General features: G+C 41.5%; 1 protein-coding gene across 1 annotated transcript in view; it reads right to left on the bottom strand.

The window, feature by feature from the left end:
* cntnap2a (contactin associated protein 2a) overlaps positions 1 to 26,103 on the bottom strand; it is a gene marked incomplete at its 5' end in the record, with an annotated part of 370,887 nt that overhangs the window by 116,156 nt on the left and 228,628 nt on the right. Inside the window, 2 exons of the mRNA XM_084474889.1 lie at positions 936 to 1,098; positions 24,484 to 24,633. Coding sequence (XP_084331015.1) covers positions 936 to 1,098; positions 24,484 to 24,633 — 313 coding nt within the window. The remainder of the gene's footprint in view (positions 1 to 935; positions 1,099 to 24,483; positions 24,634 to 26,103) is intronic.

Raw genomic sequence — 26,103 nt, forward strand, 5'->3', positions numbered from 1 at the left:
TGTTTTAACAATAAAATTCCTGTAAGCCCATTTGGGCTGGGCATCATTTATGATTAACAAAATCGTATATTTTGACAGGTGTCTAAGAGACAAATGATGGACGGATGAGAAACAATGCAATGGATTAAATAATGGATGAATCCAAGGATGAATCCATTCCTCTGTTCACCCACGCTCGGCCAGCCAGGTTCACTGGAATGAAATGTAACATTGACCCAAACTGGGATGAATGTATGACAATTTGATGTGTTCATATCGAGCCATGGGATAGACCTTTAGTTAACCTGGTGGGAGGGAGGGGAAGAGAGAGAGAGAGAGAGAGCAAGAGAGAGAGAGAGAGAGCAAGAGCAAGAGAGAGAGAGAGAGAGAGAGAGGAAAAGTATTGCGTGCGCATGTGTGCGTGTCTTTTGTTTTGCCAGGTGTATCTGAGACAAAGCATATTATTCTTTTTCAAGTATTATTTTTGTGCTTTTTCCTCGTTCTACTCTTGAAGGAAAAGTGACGGGTAGTGATGCAAATCATCATAAGCTGACTTCCAGCTCAAACTATTACCATTTATCAGTTTATCTCTCTCTCTCTCTCTCTCTCTCTCTCTCTCTCTCTCTCTCTCTCTCTCTCTCTCTCTCTCTCTCTCTCTCTCACTCACCCACAGACATACATGTGCACTTGTGCAGCCATGTGTGCCAACAACTGCCGCCGTGTGTGATAAATCTAAACATGACAGTCGAGAGACGCCACTTCGCCTATTCCGAGCAACCAATTAACACTGTTTGATTCATGGCTTCAATCGACGGCGTACATGCGCGTGAGTGCGTCTGTGTTCTCATAGGAGTAGGATGCCTCACATGGCAGGTAGCGTGTGTGTGGGTGCGTATGTGTGTGTGTCTGTGTGTGTCTGTGTGTGTGTGTGTGTGTGTGATTTTATCTACCCTCACCTGTCGATGATGGCACACATGTCCAGGCTTACATTCTCAAAGGCCCCGGCCATGCCCTTCTCCACAGCGTGCAGATCAGCAGGCTGATCGTCCAATAGGATGGCTTGCATGCAGCCCTGGAAGGATCGCTGCATTGGGGGGAAGGGCGTCTGTTGGAAGTAGCCTGGATAGGATACAAAATAAAAATAATATTTATATTTATAATATATATATTTATATATTTTGAAAAAAATGAATATATATTGAATTGTTATTCACGTTAATTTCAACAGAATTGGGATTTTCTCAACCGATGACCCAACAGAGCCACAAGAAAGTGGTGGGGTTGATAGTGGTGGTGATGGTGTTGGTGGTTGACAAAAGCGGTAGAAGAAACACACAAAACATTAAAGGGAGACAGATTGCGGTATTTCGGTTGGAATATGGCCGACAAATCAAGAAAAACAAGGAGCGGAAGTGGGGGGAAAAACAAGACATCAACCATAGTGAGGACCACATAATCCTTGGGGATGCACAACAGCCGGGGGGCTAGGCCTTGGTTATTCTCACTAAACGCCTGCAGACTTTCATCATTGCTCTTGCTTTACGGCAATCTGTCGGGCCCATTAGCTTTAATATGAATGCTAAGGCCACGGCGGACATTGAGGCTTTATCGGTGAGACTAAGGGCCTTTATGAGATACAGGAGTCAATGGGCCATCCACAGATGCCACCGGGGTCTTCAGTCAGAGCAAAGGGAGAACGGAGGAGTGGAGAACGCATGTGGGGAAGAATGTTTTTTTTGTGTCCAAGTTTGTGTGTGTTGCTAACATCCTGTATAGGTTTGTAGAGGTTTGTACATGTTTTATGGTTAATAACTGAGGAGAAAATGCGTGTCTGTGGGTCAGGGTGTCTCAGTGTGCGTGTGTCTGTGTGTGTGTGTGTGTGTGTGTGTGTGTGTGTGTGTGTGTGGGTGCTTGCACATGCATGTGTATGTGTGTGTGTGTGTGTCTGTGTGTGCATGCAAATGCATCGCTAACGTGTGTATTTGTATTTGTGCAAGGGTAATACTAAACAATAAGGGTTAGGATAGGGTTAACCCTTACTCCAATTACCCCAACCCCAATCTTACCCTAGCTCCTATACTACCGCTATATAATAATAACCATTAATTCACAATAGTTAATGCAAAATGAGAAATGAAAATTAATTTACCCTTATTTTAAAGTTCATGCTTATATGTGTGTGTGTGTGTGTGTGTGTGTGTGTGTGGGTGCGTGTTGATGTCATGAGCAGAGGTCAAAAGGGCAAAAGGAGCGCATGGATTCAATCTAAGCCATAAGCACCTGGGCCTCCTCATAAAACACTGCTGCTCAATGACATCTCCATCATCTGGATGTTATATGCTGTCACAAGCCGCCGCATAGCTATCAACCTCAAGGTCTGCCGGCAAAAAGGCTTAATACAGAGGACAGATGCCCTGTGTGTGTGTGTATGCGTGTGTGTGCGTGTGTGTGTGCGTGTGTCCCCAGTATAACCAAAGTGAGGCAGACGATATGCAGCAAATAACTGTTTCCTATCAGCTAGAGCAGCACAAATATAATGATGAATATGGGTGTGTGAGTGTGCATGCAAATCCGCTGCTGCACACCTCCTCCTGTGATTTTAATTCCCCCACCCCAAAAAAATGTAGTTTATTCTGTCATCCTTGCCATCTGTCCTTCCCAATCCTCCTCCACACCTGTCTGGTGTCTCACCAACAGGGAGAGATGAGGAGGGAGGGAGGGAGGGAGGGAGGGGGAGAGAGATATGGAGGGGGGAGGGAGAGAGAGAGAGACAACAGGGAAAAAGAGAGAAAAAGAGGAATAAAAAAAAGGAAAAAGGAAATAAGAGAAACAAAGAACCGAAGAGTAGGGAAAGAGAGAGACACAGAGAGTGTGTGTGAGAGAGAGAGAGAGAGAGAGAGAGAGAGAGAGAGAGAGAGAGAGAGAGAGAGAGAGAGAGAGAGAGAGAGAGAGAATAGGGCAGCATGCAGCTGGTTGGCAGCTCTTTGTGTCCTGTGTGCTGCAAATTAATGCAAGGGAATTGCAGACCTCTCTGACAGTTTGGCATAACTGGAAGAAAAAAAGGTGTTGAAGTGATGATGGATGCAATTGTGGATGTTGTTGCACCATCTGAGGACGACGGTATATCTTCTCTCTTATCATTCTAATGCCAAAGTCATTCCGTGTAGAATGTTAAACTGATAAATCCCTACTTTATATTTCCAAACTGCTTGATGCATTCACTCTCGTGGACTGGTCAGATTTTTCATGGACAAAAGTTTGATTTGCAGTTAACTTCGGCAGTGAAAATTATCAAAGTTATCTTATTTGAAAATCCAGTTTCAGTGAAATTGTTGAAATGTTTTTTTATTTAAGAATGGCCACTGCGAAGCTGAACCCAGCTAAACAGCTCTGGCAGTAGATCATAAGGCATTTTTACCAGACAATTCTGCATACCCCTGCGTTTTCAGCCGTGGCAGCAAGTGTTACAAGTAGACCCTTGGCCCTCTCAAGTCAGTTGGACACAAACCCTCAGTGTCATATTTTTTATTATTTATTTGCGAAAAATGTATTTTGTTTCCTAGACATTTTCATATATACAATGGGGGAAGAGTACAATATATAATAAATAAATAAAAATACAGTTTGTATAATGGAGAGACCATGCTGCTTGTTATGAGAAAAGTGTCAAACCACATGTAACAAGGCATTTTGCTCAGGAACTAACACAGGCGAGGCCAGCTGTAAGGCTGCACTCTCTCTCTCTGGGAACCTTCCTCTGCAGCTGTCACTCAACCATTAGCACCAATCAGAGTCAGGGAATGAGGCGATGACCTTCCTTCAGTTTTTACAGGAATGGAGCAAGACTCTGCCAATTCCTTTTACATCCAAAGGAAATGTCTACGGTTTGTTTAGTGTTTTTGTTTTCCCATTCGAAAATGATGGTGGGGATTAAGAATGGGTGTGGCCTTGATTTCCCTGCGGTCTTGTTGGATGCGAGTCCTCCTCATAGCCACATGCTAGCCTTGTGCTAGGTGCAAGAGCCTGGATATGCACAGGTAAGCAGGGACTTTGCCAGCACAAGCACAGCGGCATTGACGGCTGTCTGGTTTCAGGTCACTAATTGCCATATCCCGGGGCTAGCCAATGCTTTGATTTATTTTCATTAGCATGTAGCGCATGTAGCCACTGAAAACTAAAAGAGTGATGCTTTATTCCATTGGGAAAGAGGCATTACCCTAAACGTTGAAACTGATAATAACTGATAATACTTGAAACAAATGTATAGATTGGGCACATCAATTCTCTATCATAAACACTGACACACACACGCACACACACACACACACACGCATAAGCAGCCATCCCCTTATTGACTACAAGCTATTACCTGGCTTACCTCGCCCTGAGCTTTTGTCCTACCATCGATCCGAGGGTGAGGCACTCTAAATCAAAGTGTTAGATCAACTTTGACAGGATACAGTTTATGCGTTAGCCAGGTTTGATATGCCTGGGTGCTATGTAGAATATGTGCTATCAAACATATCCTAAGGGAATGAAGGAATCATTCAAAAGGTAGATTGATTGTCATTGACAATGTGCTGGTGTCTTTGCCCACATTCATACACACATTCATGTGCCTGTTATATAGGAAACAATTCTGAACGAATTGTCAACATGCCAGTTTTAAGGCGAGAGGTCAAACGTCTGTGTGTGTGTGTGTGCGTGCATGCGTACTGGTGTCCACACCCATCTTCTCTCATGATAAAATTCAATCTGAAGCTGTCGGGTGTCAGTCACCTGCTAATTTCTCTCAGCGCATGGAGAGTGAGAAACCCACTCCACCGTAAAATAGGCTCTGGGTTCTGGGAGACTGCGTCCTTAAAGAACGGCACTCCCGGGGATGGACGGGTGGGAAAACGATGGATATGGGAGAGGGGGAGAAGAGGACTAGAGGAGGTGCAAGAGGAGAAGAAGGGAAATGTCTTAGTTCCCTCACCTTGTTTTTAATGAATAAGAACTGGGCTGAGAGGAAAGGCACAATAGGGGAGAAAAAGACACAAAGGTAAGAAACTACCAGTAAAAAAGGGCGAGAATAGCACATGAGGGTGAGACTTAAAATGACTGAAATGAGGAAAAGGAAACAGGGGTGGAGGTGGAAACGGGGGAGGAATAACAGACACGCACATGTCTTCATTTGCAACTTTTGCTCATAATGTCAAACAACAGCTGTATATCTCACCATGTATACATGGGCCTACTCCCAGCGCAAGCAGGTGTCCAGCATCAATATATATCTAATTAGTGTTAATGTATTAACATTGGCATTTGGCCACGCACGATAAACAGTGTTCCACTGCGGGACAGTGGGTAATATGCTCCTGGTCGGTCTCATCAGCAACATCTGCCATGAAAGCTCAGAATGTTAGCAATCAGAAGGGATTTCGGCAACCGTTTCTCACTATACTTATTTTATTTTAAAACTTTGCTCTCTCCAACCAAGTTGAACGGTGGCTGCATCAAAATAGGGGATTTTCCACCGGTCTGTAATAACCAAATGTCTGCTAGCTATCACCATGTGATTTCTTCATTTTATGGTCCATTTTGGTACACTATTGTTGTATTTGTTGTGACATCTTCCATGTATAGAGGACTTGCAATGGATAATCCCGACTCTCTAAACGCTTCCTGTGTTTTTGTTCTGCATGCTCTGTTTTTGTTGTAGTTTCAGGCAGCAAAAGGATTCCTGGCACTAGGGATGTCACGAGAACCGATACTTCGGTACCAAGTCGATACCAAAATTCAAAAAATGTGACGGTACTCGTTTTTCTTAGTACCGTAGGTACCGAAGATGCAATTCCTCCAGACGTCACGTGGGCAGCATATACACCTACACGGGAACATGGAAGACGGCAACTGCAGCTGCAGCGAGTGCGACGGCTCCGCCTCGACTCGTCGATAAAAAGAATAGCAAGAGTCGTGTCTGGAAGTACTTTGCGTTTGGAACGCTGCGCCGCGCGACTGTTTCAGACGGGACCCGTTTCAATGTTGCGCTTCTAAACACGCATGGTACGACTGCGTTCGGCATCACTTACTTGATGTTGTTTTGATTGAAGATCGGCAGGTTGTAGTGGGTGCAGCTGTGAATGTGTGCGTGCGTGTGCGTGTGTGTTGCGAGTGTATGCAATTTGCATTGCATAATTGCAGTATGCAAAAACTATTAGTTCAAAACCAAATAAACAAATCAAAAACAGCGTTGCTTATTCGCTTCAAATACTTTTTATTTTCAAAACTTGGTAATTAATATGGCGCGGTACCGAGCGGTTGAAAACAATGTTGGCATCTCCTGTGGCTGCCTTGCGCACCTGCGTTATATTACTTAATTAGGTTATTAATTAATTAGGTTGGAAGTTATGTTTTAAACCCCGCCATGCACGCAAGTGTAAACGCGAGCCGCATAGCTGCATGACTGCCTGCTTTCAGCCTGTATTTTTTTAAAATTATTATTATTACTTGAACGCTACATGCCACTGTTCTTTTTTTGTAATGTTAATAGTGGTTTATTTTTATTCATTACTTGAAGGCTACATGTCAGTGCCACTGTTTTTTGTAATGTTTAAATGTTTTTAATAAATAAAGTACATGGGATTTATTGTTTTGTTTTTGACCGTGGTATCGAATTGGGTATCGAGAATCGTGGAATTTCACTGGTATTGGTATCGACTACTAAATTTCTGGTATTGTGACATCCCTACCTGGCACACACTTAATGGACACACAATCTCATGCATAGTATTGTTTGTATGACAAAAATGAACACATTTACTCAGTCTAAACAGTGCAGCATTGCCATGATGCTTAGATTTCTTTAACCTCTTCATCCCGAAGAACTCTGGTACTGGTGGTCATGAAAGACGCGCTACAGGATTAGCGCGTCTTTCATGACCATTGTTAGCTAACCAACAGACAATTCCAACCCCCCCCCCCCCAAAAAAAAAAAGAAGCACACAACAAGAGTTATGTATTTCATAACTGTGCACATGTACATGCACTTAAATAGCGTTTTTTTGAATTGCCTTCAATCAGAACTAGTGGCGGCTGGTGGTTTTAAAAGTGAGAGAGGAAGGACTGTGCGCTTGGTTGCCATTGGCCTGCTTGCACTGTTAGTGGCGTATGGTGGCATAAGTATGTGAGAATCAAGTTGTTTCAGGGTGTTTTGGTGAACTACAAAATAGCAGAGAGGGATAATTATGTGAATAAAATTGATACAAATCCACCAGTGGCAGCATTGTACTTTGAAAGCTGGTGGGCAACATGTCTTGGACTACAAGGGCAGAAGGAATAGTCTAGACGGATTTCAGAAAAAAGGCCTTTTATAAGAAGTAAGGAGCATTTATGGGTACAAGTCGGGAACCGGCCTACCTTACATATTTCAAGGGTGCTGAGTCCAAAAAAACTGGTACCCGGGTGAAATTTTGAGGTTTTGACCTTCTAATTTGCATATTAAAATGGCCGCCAAATTGCCCATCTTGCACAGTTATTGGACCATTTCCTCCTAGTTTTTTTTGTAAGTAGGCAATCAAGATGAGGAAATTAAGTTTCTAGATCGATAGTCAAGGGTCAAACAAGGATATAGTGGAGGCTCAGTGCCTTTTTTATGTATATATATATGCAAAATACCAACTTTTAAGGTGAAATTAAGCATTATTTGTGTCATTTTTTAAGGCCGACATAAATATTAAATAAAAGTTACTCTGAAATTTTCCCTGTTGATATGACATATGATGTACACCATATTATATGATAACAAAGAAAAAAATCCATTGCAAGTTGTCTGAGATTTCATGTTGTTTTTTTTTTGTTTTTTTTTAAGCATTTGTTCTCTAAATTCTAAGACGGGAAAAACCCAGGTGAATAGGGAAAAATATTCAAAAAGAGACCACCATGAAACGTACCAAGTTGAATATTTAGATCAGTACATAGCATGGTCAGTCCCATCGCTGAGGACCCTTTGCCTGAGGTGAATTAACAGCAAAGAGGATCGTAACAGTTTCACACGCTTTGGTAAGTTTCCTGCTTTTTGATTTTTTTAGACAAAAAATGTCAATATTCCTTAGTTATTGATTGAGCTTGTTAACCCTATTTATCCAAAATGATACTTTTTCAACCATAGTGGGTCAAAATTGTGTATTTCAATGATATTGAGATGGCTAGCAACTGGGAGAAAACTAGCTAACAGTTAGCTAACAGTTTTGGAGGGGAAAAAAACAGCTAGCTAGTTTTTTTTTCTTCCAGTTGTGCCCTAAAGATGACCACCTCTGTTGATACAAGTTTATTTCTTATAATTCCAACCCAAACATAGCCCTGTGGCAGCATAAATCCCCCTACTTTCTAGCTAGCTAGCTAGCTAACAAGCTATCATAGGGCAATGGATGCTGGGGAGTGACTGCTGTGACAGGGCTAGATTTGGGGGGAGGAATTATCAAAAATACATGTGTCAACAGAGGTGGTATATCCTCAAAGGGCCATACCAGTTATGAAACATTCATGTAACATTAGGGGTGGGAGAAAAAATCGATTCACATATACATCACGATATCTTTTTTGACGATTTTTAAATCGATTTTTTTTTTTTTCAAAAATCGATTTTTAAATTTTTTTTTAAATTTTTTTTTTTTATATTGTGCAATGTGCATTTGTTCGCCTTTTTTACATACAGAGAGTACAGGTTTTGAAAAGGGTTTAAGTTCACTTTATAATGGAGTATGTTAATTTGGCTCCTACAGTATTTGTGTGCAGATAAATGTTAAAAATGCAGACTAAAAATCGAGAGAATCGGCAATATCGTAGAATCGTAATTTAAATCGAATCGCCATCCAAAAAAATCGTAGAAGAATCGAATCGGGAGAAAAGCATATCGTCCCAGCCCTATGTAACATTTCTTCATTTTCCAATCTACAGCTGGGATGGAGCCATTCAAAAGGAGGCTTTCACATGTCTGAAGCATTGGGAGTGTAAGCTGTGACTTTTATTGTCTTTAAGAGAACACATTTTCTTTAACATTTTAATTTAGATCTTCTAAAGTAAATTTAAAGTTATTTTTCTTTGATTTTGCTTTTCAGCTTCAAATGGATCCAATAACAAACCTGGGAACAGAAGATGTCTGCCTTTTTTGTTTAAGCAACAAGGGGAGTCTTAGTAATGCATCTGACCAAGGATTGGCAAAAGCTAGGCATGCTGCCAGAACCAGGAGAAATCTAAATGACTCAAAGAACAGTGTTTTGATTGATCGTGTTGAAGATGTATTGGACTCCACTGCAGCCCAGAGTGTTGTATGGCATAAAATGTGCTATTCCCACTTCACTGATAAAAGCAAATTAGAACGTTTGCAAAAGACAGTGGGTTCTGAACATGCAGGTAGCAGCAGACAAACTGCGCAAGAACATGCCTCTGAACTTGCAGGTAACAGCAGACAAACAGCACAAGCACATGACTCTGAACGTGCAGGTAGCAGCAGACAAACGGCAGAAGCACAGCCTTGCAGTAGCAGGCGTTCACTGCGAATGCAAATGGATCCAGTAGATTGGAGTTTATGCCTGTTCTGCCAAACAGATGTTTTGAAGAAACCATTGAGATCAGTAATGACAACAAAACTGAGTGATCAAATTATTCAAGCTTCTTCTTTAGACCATAACATTTATGTTCGGCTGGCTGGAGTGATTGATCTAATTGCAGCTGAGGCAAAATATCACTTACCATGTTTAAGAGCATTCATCAGATCTACGGACAAGACAAAGCAGGCAATACAAGAACACTCTGGAAACTCAGACTACCCAGACCTTGCGATGACATGGCTATGCAAAGAGCTGCAAGGGGCAGCAGATAAAGGACATGTACTTCTTCTCGATGATGTCTGGGAACGGTATAAGGTACTCAGTGAAAAATCATCAACCACAATTCCACTCTCTTACTGCAGTAGAAGGGCAACATTTCGTGAAAAGTTGCAGTCACAGCTGGGTGACATCTTCAACTTTTTTCAACCTCTTGATGGTGTCCATCCGAGCGAAAAACCATACTAATTCCGACAAAGTACGCAAATACGGTGGCAAATACAGCAGTGTTGGAAATGATGGATGAGGATGAGAGTGAGAAAACATTGCCTCAGTATGTGCCTACAGATGACAGTTTCTTATCACTTGTACATGTAGCGCTGAAAATTCGTCAAGAGTTGATAGAAACCCCAGGCCATAAAGGTTTCTCTGTAAGTGAGGATGACGCTATTGCATGTGTCCCAGATAGTTTATATATGCTACTGAGACTAATCGTTGGTGGTCAAGAGGCATTTGAAAATGACAATTCTGAAAAGAATGAAGACCTTCTCCGTAGAAAAGTGCTGAGCATAGCACAGGACCTGATCTACTGTGTCAGTCGCGGCAGAAAATGGACACCTAAACATATCGGACTGGCTACTACACTACATCAGGCTACACGATCAAAACAGCTGGTAGAGTTATTCAACAAGGCCGGCCACTGTTTGAACTATGAGCAGGTGATGAAGGTAGACAATGCCTTAGCTGAGAGTACCTTAAAATCTATGGACCCAGCAACCGGTGCCATTATTCCACCAAACATGGTAGCAAATCGATTCATCCACTTCACTGCTGACAACATTGACATCCTTGATGAGTCCTTAGATGGAAAGAACACCTTTCATGCAACCCAAATGGCAGCCTGGCAACGGGGAAAAAAAGATATAGAACTTGACATGCTGAAGCCCTCCACTAGCCGTACACTGGTTGTGCCAGATGTCCTGGAGAACCTGCACCACGTCAATGTACATTCTGCCACAAGCAAGCCAGTATTCACATCACATGTTAACAAGACCTGGTTTACCAGACCTAAAGGAGACAGTGAGTGTGTGAAACAAGCACAAGCAACAGACATGGCTTTCTTCCTGCGAGGAGGATATTTGCCAATAGTCCTTGCTCCAGCTCATGAGTATGATACGCTCAATACAGTTGTGAAGAGGTGCATGGCAATATCATCACATTTTGGCCAGGAGCATACAGTCATAACAGTGGACCAAGCTCTTTACTGCAAGCTCATGGAACTGAAGTGGTGTGTTGAGGAATATCAGGGCAAGTTAATCCCTCGGCTTGGTGGACTTCATATTGCAATGAACTTCCTAAAGACTATCGGAGATCACATGGCTGGGTCTGGTCTAGCTGAAGTGTGGCTGGAGAGTGGATTGCTGGGGGAGGGTGCTGTCATGCTTGTCATGTCAGGGAAAGCATACAACAAGGGTATGAGAGCTCACAAACTGACCTTGCAGGCCCTATGGCAGCTTTTGTTGCCAACATTCCTCGCGTTTGCTGCAGAATCAAACAAGGAATGCCATGATGAGATCTCTGCTATGGCTGCTGATGAAAATCCTGAAATGATTCCTCAGTTGATAACATATCTGAAGCAGGAACAGTTTGACAGTCTCCTCAAAGATTTCATCGCAAGTAAATCTGAAGATGTCAACTTTGTCTTCTGGTGGAACTACATGGATATGGTCTCAACACTGTTGCAGTTTACACGAGCTCAGCGTGATGGACTCTGGGAGCTTCATCTTCACTCCTTCAGCTGGATGTTGCCGTACTTCATGCGATATGACCACCTGAACTATGCAAGATGGGGGCCAGTGTATATTGCTGAGATGCACCAACTCCCAGAACCTGTACTATCTGAGTTCCAAAGAGGCAACTTTGTTGTGAAGCGGTCCGATCAACGATTCAACCAGGTCGATCCAGACCAAGCAATGGAGTGGATCAACGGAACAGGGAAAAAAGGAGGGGGGATCATTGGCATTACTAAGACACCTTCAGCCCTTTCCAGATGGACACTCTCCTACAACATGAGGTCCCATGTAGCAGAAGAGACACATTTGATGTTCAGCAACACACCTGAGAAAACCTACGTCCACAATGAAGCTACCAAATCCCGTGAAAAGAGAGACAACAGAGACGAAATGGCATTGGTTTTAGTCTTCAAAGGGTTCAAGGTGTTTGATTCAGTCTCCTCAGGCTCATTGCAAAATCTCGCCACGAAAGACGTTGCCACAGAGGCTATCCAAAGCTCATTACTTTCTGCCAAAGACCTAGGACAAGAAAAAGTGAATTCATTCATTGAGAAAAGGATGATTGTTCCTGAGGACAAAGATAAACCAGAGGTCCCAATCCATGCAACCCTACATAAGAGCAAAGCTAAAACATTTGCATCTCTGTATGAAGTGGCCAAAAATCCTAAAATCAAAGACAACAGAACTGTCATAAAGGCTGACCGAAACATTCTCAAACGCCTTGTTACGGCCTATGAGGCAGGTCGTCCAGTTGACTTACCAGCTGTCCTAAAACACGAGCTTCTGCCAGTTCCCATATCCCTTGCTGAAATGAATGGGACACTTCGCACTGGAAACAAGTCTGTATTAGTAAATAAGTTAACTGAAGACATAGTCTGTCCTGAGGCTATTGAACTTCCCGACATGTCATCTTGTCTCATCATAGATGGACAGGCACTTGTGGTTGCCCTTGGAAAGCCAGACAAAGCAGTAACATTTGGGGATCTGGCCGACACATTTGTCAGAGCAGTGTTGAAAGCAGGATGTTACTATAAAAGGATAGACGTTGTGTTTGACAGATACAGAGAAGAGACCATCAAGGGTGCTACCAGGACACGACGCACAAAAGCAGCTCAACCAATCAGACGACTTGTTGAGGGTCGTGATGTGCCTCTTCCAAAAAACTGGACCAATTTCCTGTCCCTCCCTGACAACAAAGCTGATCTTGCCAATCTACTCTCTGAAGAACTATGTGCTCAGGCACCGGATGATAAAGAGATAGTAGTTGCTGGTGGGTTCAGAGACGAAGAGACGGAGGTTAGGTCATCAAAAGCAACAACCAACCTGACTCATCTGAGAGCCACACACGAAGAGGCAGATACCCGATTGGTATTACATGCAGTGCACTGCCAGTCAGACACAGTAGTCGTGTCATCTAGAGACACTGATGTACTTGTGATTCTCGTTTCCCATTTCCCACACGTAGCATGTAAAAAACTCTGGCTGTTGTCTGGTACCACAAGGAAGCCACAATGTATACCAATTGATGCTGTTTTTAACAAACTGCCAAAGGATTCAGCACCAAGCCTTGTAGCATTTCATGCACTAACTGGTTGTGATACCACATCATACATTGCAAGTCACACCAAAAGTACATCATGGAAAGTCTGGAAAATGCACCATCAATTGCTCAGCAACCTCGGAATTGGTGATCTCACGGAGGAGACTCAAAGATCTTCAGAGGCTTTTGTCTGCAGAATATATGATGTGCATAAAACAGACTCTGTTGATGCAGCAAGGCATATACTTTTCTCCAGGACAGGTAAACCAGAAGCAATGCCGCCTACAAGCGATGCGCTCCACTTCCATCTGCTGAGAGTACACTACCAGGCAATGGTTTGGAGAAATGCTCACTATGCCACACCTGAGCTTCCTTCACCCTTGGACATGGGATGGAAAGATGGTGATTCAGGACTACAGCCCATTCTTATGTCACAGAACCCAATACCTGAAAGTTGCCTGGAAATGATCAGGTGTGCCTGTAAAAAACAATGCACAACACGCCAGTGCAAATGCCGAAAATCGGGGCTGTTATGCACTGCAATGTGTACATGTCAGAGTGATGACCAATGTCCTTGTTTAAATGTGGAGTTGTAGTCCTCAAGCATACCAAGGCAATGGGTAACCAAAGAACTTGGAAAAGGACTGCAGAAAGAAATACTAATCAAAATGAAATTCCAAAGACAAATGGCACACAAGCAAACTAGAAAGGTATAAAAACAATTTACCAAAACAAGTGACCTATGGAACTTACAGAAGAAGACAGATGAAAGCAAAGCAATTCAGCTAGAAACATGAAAGAAAATATACAGAAACAAGATGTGATCTGTAGAACTGTTCAAGGGAAGTTTCATGTTTTTTTTTTCCCTATTCACTTGGGTTTTTCGATGTTTGAATTAAGAGCATTATGCTTTGTTTGCATAAAAAAATGAATTCTCAGACAACTTGCAATGGTGTTTTTCTTAGTTATTATGTAATATGGAATACATCACATATCATATATACACTGGGAACATTTAAGAGTGATATTGACTGAATATTTATGTCGGCCTTAAAAAATGACACAAATAATGCTTAATTTCACCTTAAAAGTTGGTATTTTGCATATATATATACATAAAAAAGGCACTGAGCCTCCACTATATCCTTGCTCTGACCCCAGACTATAGATCTAGACACTTAATTCATCATCTTTGATTGCCTACTTACAAAAAAACTTGGGGAAAATGGTCCAACGACTGAGCAAGATAGGCAGTTTGGCGGCCATTTTGATATGCAAATTAGAAGGTCAAAAACTCAAAATTTCGCTCGGGTACCGTTTTTTTTGGATTCAGCACCCTTGAAATATGTAAAGTAGGCCGGTTCCCAACTTGTACCCATAAATGCTCCTTACATTCACTTTTTGGGTACATCCCGTCTAGTCTAGAAAGGGTGCAAAGCCAATTAGTCAAATCAGGCCTACTCTTGATTTGTAAAACTAAATAAAAAAATCGGGGCCTATCATTGGGCCTATTTTTGCCCTGCGGTTACATGGTCGGACCAGATTGACTTATCATGGATTAAGCCATATAACGATGTTGCCACTCGACGGGGGTTACGATACGATCAATATGATACGATCGAGTACACATGCAGGTAGATAGCCGACTATGACGGGCTCAAGCCCAGCTATCGTATCGACTTCGCTAATCCGGTCCTGAGACGATCCTTTTGGCGAAGCAGATCGAATAAACCTGTTTACATAAATCCAATCTTTATTCGATACGTTCATTACATGATTATGCTCCAGCATGTAAACAAGGTTAATGACTGAAGCTATTGGTTGTAATTTGGCTATGTTTATTTTCAGCTACAATTGTTTTAAGAAAAATGAAGACACAAGACCAAAAGTGATGCCATTTAAAATGCATCATGCTCTGAATCATTCACTAACATCCTTTCCACAATATTAAACAGAACGGTCAGAGTAACAAACAATTAAAAGAACAACAAGAACACATGGGCTGTCTAACATTGTCTAACATTGTTTGAGGCAAATGTGGGTGTTAATGGATGTTTCAGAATGTTGGTCATGGTGTTAAGACAAATAAGATTGAGGGACTTCATTTATAGATCAAGTCAATCCTCCTCGCTGTTTGTGTTGCAAAGATATCAGTGACCTGGGGCCTCATGTACAAAGCTTGCTTACGCACAAAAAAGCTGCGTAAGCAACTTCTCACGCAAATGTTCGGATGTACAAAGAGTGACTTGACGTGAGAAAGTGCGGTTCTCCACGCAAACTAAATGCCTGGCTTACGCACATTTCTGCTGCATTTTGTCAGTTGGCGGCACATAGAGGCAAATCAGCGCAACAACATGAGGCCTACACGATCACGAGTCATGAAGTAATATTGCAATATGAGGCTAGTTCAAAGTGGATTTGAACGTCAGGATGTGTGATCTTAAATGCACTTCAATCATGCGTTATTGTTGTCGAGACGCATAATGTGACACTGTTGTTGATATTAGGCTAAACGTAAACAGACCCATAAAAATATATTGTTACTATTGGAGTTAAAAGGAAATTAGAAGGAAGCCCCAGCAATATTATTTTCAGTGATGACTTGTTTATTAAATGTTACATATTTCAGGACCACGCATGACATCGCTAATGGATCTCTCTTCATGCATTTATCGTCAGATTCTTGACTGCAATATTATTATTTGATGTTGCGTGGAGTAAGAACAAGCCATTGTTACTTAAATTCAATCTATCAATGAACCAGTCGGTTGATTTCGGATTATGTATGTATGTATTATTATTGACACCTTGGGTGTATGGGAACAACTGTCAGCATGCATCCAAATAAATGAGAATATAAAAGCATGCGCAAAATGTGGCAATAATCGATAGGTTGACAATGGCAGTGTTGGCCTTTTTAGAAGATGGTCGCATTCGAAATGAAGGGGTGTTCCGCGGCTGTTATGATTTTTTGGCCAAAAGTGAGCCGATCCCAAAACACAGCTGCCACCCTTTGCTCAAATAGGGCGAGCTCCCCGACTCCGCCCCGCTGCCCGTCTGACCCACGCTTCTCCGGTGGGCAGACTTTCTTTTTACGTCTACCTTGATGTCCGACCACTTTTTTTTTATGTCAGCCACAGTTCGGCTTTCCGCCCCAACCTCATTGACCGACTTGGCAACGTTTTCCCACGCCAGTTTTTTGCTTTTGGTGCTGATTCCGGAGGAAAGAGAGCCAAACAAGATCTTATTTCTGGCCTCTACCTCCGAAATCAGCACCTCCACCTCGCATTCACTAAAGTTATTTTTTCTTCCTTTCTCCATTTTCTCCTTTCTTGTAACGAGCACACTACTGCAGGTCTATTTATACGAATTAGCATATTAAATGAGGGAGGAGACTGGGCGGAGAGACGGGCTTGTGCACGTGCGCACAATTTCACTTTAATTGGGATGTACAAAGAGAATCTGCGTGAAATCGTGCTTACTCAAGGATTGATACATCCAGATTTTTTTGTGCGCAGCAGCTTTCCAGATTTTGGCGTCCGCAAAGTTTTAGTCAGAAATCCATGCAAGTCTTAGTACATGAGGCCCCTGGTCATACCAAACGGGATATTTTTTAAGTGATTTCAGAATAACGGCAAATGTAACTCAACGTTTTCGCCACCCTTTCAGACGGCTTGGTAACCCAACGGTGGAGTACCAGAAAATAAGTCAGCGTGTTTATTTCGGCTGACTTTTGGCAGTGGAAACACCAATATAAGCAAACCAAACCGCACCGCTTGGTGGAAACGCCAATATAAGCTAACAGAGCCACACTGTACCGCAACGAACAGTAGCGCACCGCTCGGTGAAAACGAGGAATATGAGTGGGTTTGTTGGTTCTCGTAGCCTAGAGACTTGAGGGGATAAACCCCCCCTCCGGGCTGCTCCACAGCCAGGGATTGGTTCATAGCGCAGCCAGGGCTCCAGCCTATTCGTGAATAGATGTTGACGCGATTCAGATCCCTTAGCTAGTCCCACCCACTCAGAGGAGGACTTTCCTCCTCTCTCCCATTGACCCCCATGTTATCCACCAGCCACCAGTAGTTCCCGAGAAATGAATGGGAGTCAATGGAGGCTGAGGGAGGAACGTCCTCGCTGAAGTAATATTCAATAGGGGATAGGGGGTGCTAATATCCCTTTATCCAGGGAAACGAACATTACATATATAAAGGCATTAAAATATTATAAGTCATATTTAAGGGCATTAATTCACAGTAGTAGTCTGGGCAATCTACACTTTTTATTCTCAACAATGTTAAGGAGGATCTTCCTCCCTCTCCTCACTGGAGAAGCCTCCACTGATCAGAACACATCCTTAATCGCTGTCTGGTGGCCGTACTGTGAAAGTGCAAATGCGATGGTTTGGCTTGGTATCATTTAATTATATTCGCCGAGACCTTTCAATAGAGGTGTCAAATGTCAAAATTGTACAATGGGTTCCCAAGATATCCACCAGTGTGTGTGTGTGATAAAGTTTATATTGTACACTTTGCATTAATTGTATTGAATTTATGTCTTTATTTGAAGATTTTGCCTAACCCTACCTCTACTAAAACCTATATAAACCTACCAAAACCTATCTATATTTGCTGTACTTCAATTTATCTACATAAAATACCTGACCCAATATCTACATAAATAACTGACCCAGGTCCTCATAATATGTTGTGCTATAGCCATATAGTATTATATGGGTACCAAGTAACTGATATAGTTAAAAATAAAATCTTCCACTTATGCTATGTTCTATTTTTCTTCACTCTAAACAAGTAGTATCAAGATTGATTATTTCACTTGCACAACAATTCACAGGTGTTATTTTTATGTTGGTACAAAAATAACATATTATAGCCCTTGTTTGTGGAGATATACTTGATTTACGTATGTAAATCGTATGTAAAACGTATGTATGTTATATTTAGAAATTATTTTTATTTTTAGATTATGTTATTTTTAGAAAAAATATATATCAGCCTAGTCATGATCACGTTTAAGGGCCTTGCCCTTGGTTACATTTCACTAAAATACTATTCAAGACATCTCCTTAAGCATCAGTGCACAATATAAACCATCTAGTTTGAATAACACCTAAATGTACTCTCATCGGAAAATGATTTGCTTGCAAAATGAAATGTTGGGTTGGCAAATTACTTGGGCAGTGTAGCTGCCTGAACAAGTCGCCACTTAAACTCATGTCTGGTTTATTATATGCTGTAAAAACTCACGTAACATTTTATTTGCGATCTAGGCTAAATGTTACTATTAATTGAGGTAATATAAATGAATTAAAAGAGCGCTAGTTAAAATGCTAATGCTAACTGTGATGCTAACGCTAACTACATTGTTAACACTCAATGTGACAAACAGACGAAAAGTGTGCAACCAAAATCCTCTACACATTTCACTGTCAAATGTTTACTGGTTTGTTAGCCTTTAATCAGCAGCATCACACACGGCTTAAATAACCTTATGGTTAATTTTCATGTGCACACCGAGATGTGCATACTGACATTCTGTGCATAGTGTCCAAAAACCAAACACAACTAGGGGAAATGGCTTACTACACATTTTTGTATTAGGTAGACAGCTGAAAACACAAACATCACGTGAGAAATGCTTTCTGATGGTACTTCACCTCAGAATGTACGATTGTAGCAGAAAACTTGTGTTCATGTAAAGGTTGGTATCAGGGACCTTTAAAGTAATTGACTTACAGCAAAAATACACAATAAAAATCCAACCATTCATGATAACGCAATCATTTTCAGAATGCCTTAACAAATGTCCTAGGCTTATTGCATGACTTCAAGGACTTTGTGTTTTCAAAACCCACAGCACGGGGATTAGGTGAACGCTAAAATGTCTGAGAGGAAAACAACACAAATTAGTCACTGTCAGTACTGATGCACAAAAGAATCTCAGGAGAAGTCAGGTAACTTCTGAACAGTTTCACACTATAGCTGATGAAACACAGTGACAGACAGAGGGAGAGAGAGAGACAGAGAAAGAAAGAGATACAGAGAGAGAGAGTGAGGACAGCTTACTGCGGCTGGCCCTGACTCATCAAGAAGCAGCATGATCTGAAAGAGTAATTGAGGGCAAGCCAGGGGCTAAACTGTCTTTTGTCTACTCACTGTGTTATTCCGTTGATGGCGCAGCAACGCTATGAAAATTTGCTTTTGAAATGTGTGTGTTGAAGCATTTCCTATAAATACGAAGAGTGTATAGTGTATGAGTTACAGTGTCTGAGTTGTATCCCTTTGTGTGCCTGAAGTGGTAGGGTCTGCAGGGGTTCATTTGGACAATTTTGATTTGACAAATGACACTGGAATAACACAGGACCAGATATGTATATTGATGGCTGTTTAACATCATACATTATTTAAATCAGGAAAAAACACCCTCATTATTAATATCCCTTAATGCAGAGAAGGCGTTTGATCACTTCGAATGGGATTTTCTTTTTATAGTACTAGATAAATTTAAGTTAGGCTACAATTTCATTGAATGGATTAAAGCAATATATGAAACTTCAAATGCAACTGTTTGCACTAATAATGTGGAATCTCCCCCAGTGCATTTAGGAAGAGGCACCAGGCTAGGCTGCCCTCTCTTCCCATTATTATTTGTTATCGCACTAGAACCATTTGATGAGATGTACACAACACCACAAAATGTCAATCTATACCAACGATACTTTATTATTTGTTACTGTACCTATGTCAACTTTGTGCCATGTTTTGGCAGATATTCAAACATTTTCTAAGAGCTTGGGGTATAAGGTTAATTTACAAAAATCAATTGCTTGCCCTCTTAACATTCCAAATGAAGAAAATGTTAAGAAAGAATGCCCCATCTCTTGGTCAGTACATGGCTTTAAATATCTTGGAGTACAAGTGACACCTGCCTTGGACAAACTATTTAAGGAAAACTTTAACCCTTTGCTGGAGAAATGCAAAAAATAAAGTTCAGACTTGGTCTGTTCTCCCTATTATGTCTATTATTGGGAAAATCAATGTCATACTATACTCAAAATGAGTATACTCCCTAAGTTTATTACGGCTTTTAATATGTTGCCATGTTATATTTCCTTTTCTTCTTTTAAGCTAATCAATAGATGTCAAACTAAATTTGGAACAACAAAACCCCAAGGATTAAGTTGTCCACTTTAACAAAGTCATGTTTAAAAGGGGGGTTAGGACTTCCAAATGTTCTATGGTACTGGGCCAGCCAAGTTAAAAGACTGTAATAGGTTTCTTAGTACAGGTCATACAAGCAAAAACTCTCCTATTACATTTAACCCCAACTTTCTAGCGCTCTCTCAAACTGACTTTCGAAACTGGTCTCTTCTTGGTCTGAAAACTTTCTCAGACATGTTTGATGAAGGCTCTGAGTCTGTTAAATCGTTTGCTGCTATTTGTGCAGAATATGCACAAATAGTTCTGCTATTTGTGCAGAACAGATTTCTTTAAATACTTGCAGGTTTGTCACATCATTGTATCTCTACATGAAAAGGGACAATTTAGACTATCCCACTGAGTTGGAACAATTTATTATTCCTACTACTTTTGCTAAGGGAAATATATATCATTTGTATATAATTTTGTCTGAAAGTTCCCAGAACTCCTTTCCTTCTTTGAGAACAATCTGGGAACTAGAGCTTAAAAAGTTCAGCAAAAAAAGAGTGGTTAATTCTGTGCACTAAATTAGTCAAAGAAACTAATCATAAATTCCTGTATAAATACTATATAACTCCAGTGAAGCTTAATAAGTTTGATGATACAAATTATCCTATCGGTAGAAAATGTGGAATCGAATACCAATTTATTTTGGTATTGTAAAGCTGTTTACTCCTTTTGGGAGAAGATTCATGAAGCAATTCAAGATATGTGTAACTGTACTTTTGAGCTATGCCCTATGCTATATTTGCTGAATTAAGATGTGGAATATAAGTTTCCCTATACAAGGAAATGTGTGTTTACAATGTTTTCATATTTTGCAAAAAATATATAAACTTACTAGATGGATTTCCCAGTCAGGACCAACCATGGGTCAATGGCTGGAGCAGTTAAAAGATTTGTTGCCCATTGAAGAAATTACAAGTAAACTGCATTCAAGACTGCAAGATTTCATATCCACATGGTCCTTAGTACTGAATTATATAGAGACTATAAAATTACAAAACAAAATTGAATAATGGATAATTTTTTTCTGTGGACACATAAAAAAAGATAAGATTTGATAAGATATGTACATAGAAATATTGTGGAAATGTACAATATTATTATAGCCTCCATGGTCACAGGTTGTTTTCCACGGTTGTTTTGTCTTCACAGTCATTCACGAGGGATACATAATCAGTATGCCAAATTGTTTTTCTATTCAAGCTAAATCAAACGCTTAAATATCAGTACAAAAAAATGCCTATTTTGGATGCTCAAAGTAACTTCACAAAAGCATGCATCTATCCACAGATTTAACATGCTGACAAATTAGTGAATCAATTGAGAGAACAGTTTTTATGGCTCTTTTGAGCACACCTTAGACCAAACACAATTAAAGACCAATAAGAAAAAGGTTCCATTTGAAAACTTTAATTTAAAAAAGCAGCAGCCTAAATGTCATTCACGATAGCTTTGTTGCTGTGGTAATTGGGCGATTCAAATCCCATTGCCCAGGAATTATTTGGTCTCCCAAGAGAAGCATCATTTTTTTGTTGTAGAAGTTGCCCAAAAAAAAGAGATATTACCTAGTGTGTACAAAAACTGCTTGCCACTGTTTTTCTTATTGTTGGAGCAGTGAAGCGGGCACACAGGACTGTTGGATATGTTGACGAAGGATACGTCTACACTGTCTTCAAAACCTCAGGCACCCCAGTGGGGGGTCAGCCCTATGTTCCCACAGCCCAATGGTCCCACAGCCCTATGGTCCCACAGCCCTATGTTCCCACATGTCTAAGGATTTATTTTTCACTGACATTTTTGAAAATTAGGCCCTATGTTCCCACAGCCCTATGTTCCCACATTTCTAAGATTTTTCTTATTGCTAAGATTTTTCTCAAAATTAAACCCTATGGTCCCACATGTCTAGGACATTTTGAAAATTAGGTCTTGTCTTCCTTATATTTCCCTTAAATGTATGCCCTATCCTCCCACAAGATTTTTTGGAAGCACTTTATAGTAAATGAATGAGTGAATTTTTTTCCACACTATTTGGTGAAAAGCATAGCAGACAGGGTTAGGGTTGGGTTAGGGTTAGGGTTAGGGCTAACCCTAGCTCAATTCCGACAAGATATTGTGGCTCAAGTGAGGCAGGATTCAATGGTGCCAGTGAAATGTGGGAACATAGGGCTGTGGGAACATAAGGCTGTGGGAACATAGGGCTGTGGGAACATTGGCACGCTCCCAATGCTGTTTACTTTGGAAACAAGGCACTTTGTTAAACGCCAGCGAGATTGCGGGATACAGAGTCGGCAAATGCAACGGCTGCAAAATAAAGTTTGTTGCTGCCGAACATATGTCTATAGGTAACTATTGTAGCCTATAGAATTTCATTTTTGTAAACGGGTATAATTGGTTTCCTTAGACAGCTCTTGGTTGACTGTAGACCTCAAATCAAACTGGTCATCAAATCAAACCAGTTTTAAATAAAACTGGTAATCAAAACAATAGTTAATGGTACTACCTTAAACTTTCTGAGGAATGCTATGATTACAATGTGTTGGTTTGATTGACGAGCACTGTGAGTTTGTTCGGATGACAAACACTGCCAGAGACGTCCTGCTGTGCTTTCTGAACAGTGAATGAAGAGTGAAAGTTTAGCGAGTTTACCGACTTGTGCAAGAAGGTCCGGAGTGGACAGTCTCAAACAAAAACAGGCTAAGGCACATATACGGTCTGACAGTGCGAGGCTATATTGTTGTTTCCAGGAATTTCAAATTTCTCCTCCACATTCCCCCTCCTATCCTACCTTGTCCTGGCATACTTTTAAAAACACAAGATGATGAATTGGTGGGGGGGGGTCAAGGAGGTTGACGGCAGATGATGAAACTGTGCTAAAGCTAGCATTCTCGTTAGGGCACACTTAACACCCTAGCATATGTTGTGGCGTTCCTGGCCACAACATATGCCTGTTTTTTTATGTGTTTGCCTCCTCTTTCCAACTGTTTCATGTTATCTAGTATATTACCACAAATCTTCCCTGTCATCTTTTGGTTGTTTATGCAGTTGCCACCTTGAAAAACATATTTATCTTATTAATATTTTCTGTTTGACAGTATTGCTCTGCAGTATTGTTTGATGCTGTTTAGTCATTGCTGCACTTTCAGAGTACAAGATGACCTGCACACTGCAGAGAAACACACCCTACATTGACCGCTTTCAAATGATCATAAATTGAACATGTTACATTCAGTCTGCATGAAAGGGATGATGAAACATTTGGTGTATTTCATCACAAAGTTTCCTGAGGATGACCAGGTGAAGAGATTTTAGCTGAGGTAGAGTGGTAAGTAAGACAGGAAGGGGCACTGAATGAGGGAGACTAACGGAGGTCTCAAAATCTGCGTCATCTCTCTCCGTTACTGTTGCTCTTTACTGCTGCCCTCGCCACGACGGAGATCGTAGACACAGACAAAGGGACCCATACATACACACTCTCTCTTACACACACACACACACACACACACACACACACACACACACACACACACACACACACACACACACACTTAGATACGGACCATCTTCCAACAGACGGACAGCAGTGTCTGGCATCATTAACTTGGCATCTCCTTAATTCAGACAGATCATGTAATCACCCACTGTGTGTGTGTGTGTGTGTGTGTGTGTGTGTGTGTGTGTGTGTGTGTGTGTGTGTGTGTGTGTGTGTGTGTGTGTGTGTGTGTGTGTGTGTGTGTGTGTGTGTGTGTGTGTGTGTGTGTGTGTGTCTAGAGGCCAGCTAAGTGAGTAACTTCCCTAACTCTGACCAGTGGGATTATAGATCACCGGTGAGATAAATGATCTACACACACACTAACGGTATATTTGCACCCAGGAGCATGTTCACACCAACACAAGACCTGCCCTTGCACACCACACACACACACACACTTGCACACACACACTTGCACATACACACACACACACACACACATACACTCACAATCGATCAATGATCCGATAACAAATTATAAGTCACATATCCTTTACAAACAAAATGGGTGCCTTCGGTGGTAACAATCACAGCTCATGGGAAAGAGTTTGAAATTGCTACGTTTTTGTGCTCTCTCGGATGTGGCGAGTTGAATTGGGGTCGCCCTTACCTCCCAGGTGATAGGTGCCTCCCGTGGTGATGGAGAGAGGAGAGCTGGTCCGCACGGCGGAGGCCTCATCGCCATCGATGGTCAGCATGGCAAAGTTCTCCTTTGCCACCAGGCGTACGGCGTGCCACTGTCCGTCACTAAGGTTGGAGCCTGGCAGAGAGGAGAGGGGAGAGGGGGGATGAGCGTGATTATATGTGCATGAGCATTCAGGAAGCACACACCCAGACAACGGTCAGACTCAAGCAACACTTCAAGTTCAATCAACGGGGGCTTCGGTTGCACGGCATTGTTGTTCAAACGGTGGAAAAACTGGCAATTGGTGTCTGCAAAAATAATGATGATAAGTGGGGTATTGCGAATCTGACCAAAATACATCACAGGACATCGTCTGATTTCAGGGATCTGAAAACAGTTTTAATAGATTAAAAGTACTTTTTTTGTTTTGTTTTTCTCTGGTAGGACCATGAAGACATCTAAAAGACCACAACGTCTCCCTGTGAAGATGTTGTCTAGCTAGTCAAGCGGTTGTTTAGGTAATTGCAAGGAAATGCAAGATTGACTCTGCTTTCTGGGTAAGTGATTTTTGTTGGAGTCTGCTGGGAAGTGAAATTACTTTTGCCCATGAGAACGAGACGTTTCTATTAGCCGTACAGGATGTAAAACAAATCTCTTGGTCAACTGGCCGTAGTGGCCACTTGACTTAGAATTTTCCTGGACAATTAATCACTTAGGCGCCAAAGCAAATTATAATTCAAAACATGTAATGCAATTGCATTAAAGTGTGGAAATATACATCCACTGGCACACAGAAAGATAATATTTTTTCTGTTTGGAAAAAAAAGAGACAACTGGTCATGTGAAATGTAGCCAGAAAAACTCTGATAGTGGGTGATAGGTGTTAGAGAACAATCTAATCTGTCTGTCTGTCCATGCCCCCCTCCCCCCTGCTCTCCCTCTCTCCTGCTCCCCTCCCTCCCTTCCTCTGTTGTTAACAAGCACATCATTTCCATACTCAACGATGGCATCTTTGCACCTTTTCATCTCTCTTTATCTGTGTATGTTTCTCTCTCTCTCTCTCTCTCTCTCTCTCTCCAATGCTACCTCTCTGTGAACCACCCATGTTGTTTGACGTCAAGAGAGAGAGAGCGGAAAAATAAAAGGGGGTATAATCTTAGCCTCCCTACTCATCTCTTTCCCGCTCCCCAGGTGAGTGCAGGTATTCACAAGGCTGCCTTTCTTCTGCTCCTGCTCTCCTTGTTTGTTTCATACTCTTCCATTCCTGCTGATGACAAGAGTCTCGTGTTCCCTGGGGAGCCTCCCCGCCCAACACGGCTCAACTGCAGTAGCTGAGGAAGGGTCATGTGTGTGCCACGGTGTCGCAGCACTGTGTGAGATGTGTGTGCTTATTGGTGTGTGTGTGTGTGTGTGTGTGTGTCTATATATCGGTGTGTATATCTGTGTGTGTGTGGTTGAGAGAAAATTTTATCAGGGGGTGTCTGAGTTTGCCGTGTGCGTGTGCGAGAAAGAAAGTTTATTAGGGTGTGTGTATGTGTGTCAGTGAGTTGCTGTGTCAGTGAGTTGCTGTGTTTGTGTGTGTTTGTGTATGTGTGTGTGTGTGTG

This window comes from Micromesistius poutassou (genome assembly GCF_964030765.1).
Source record: "Micromesistius poutassou genome assembly, chromosome: 11".
Lineage (NCBI taxonomy): Eukaryota > Metazoa > Chordata > Actinopteri > Gadiformes > Gadidae > Micromesistius > Micromesistius poutassou.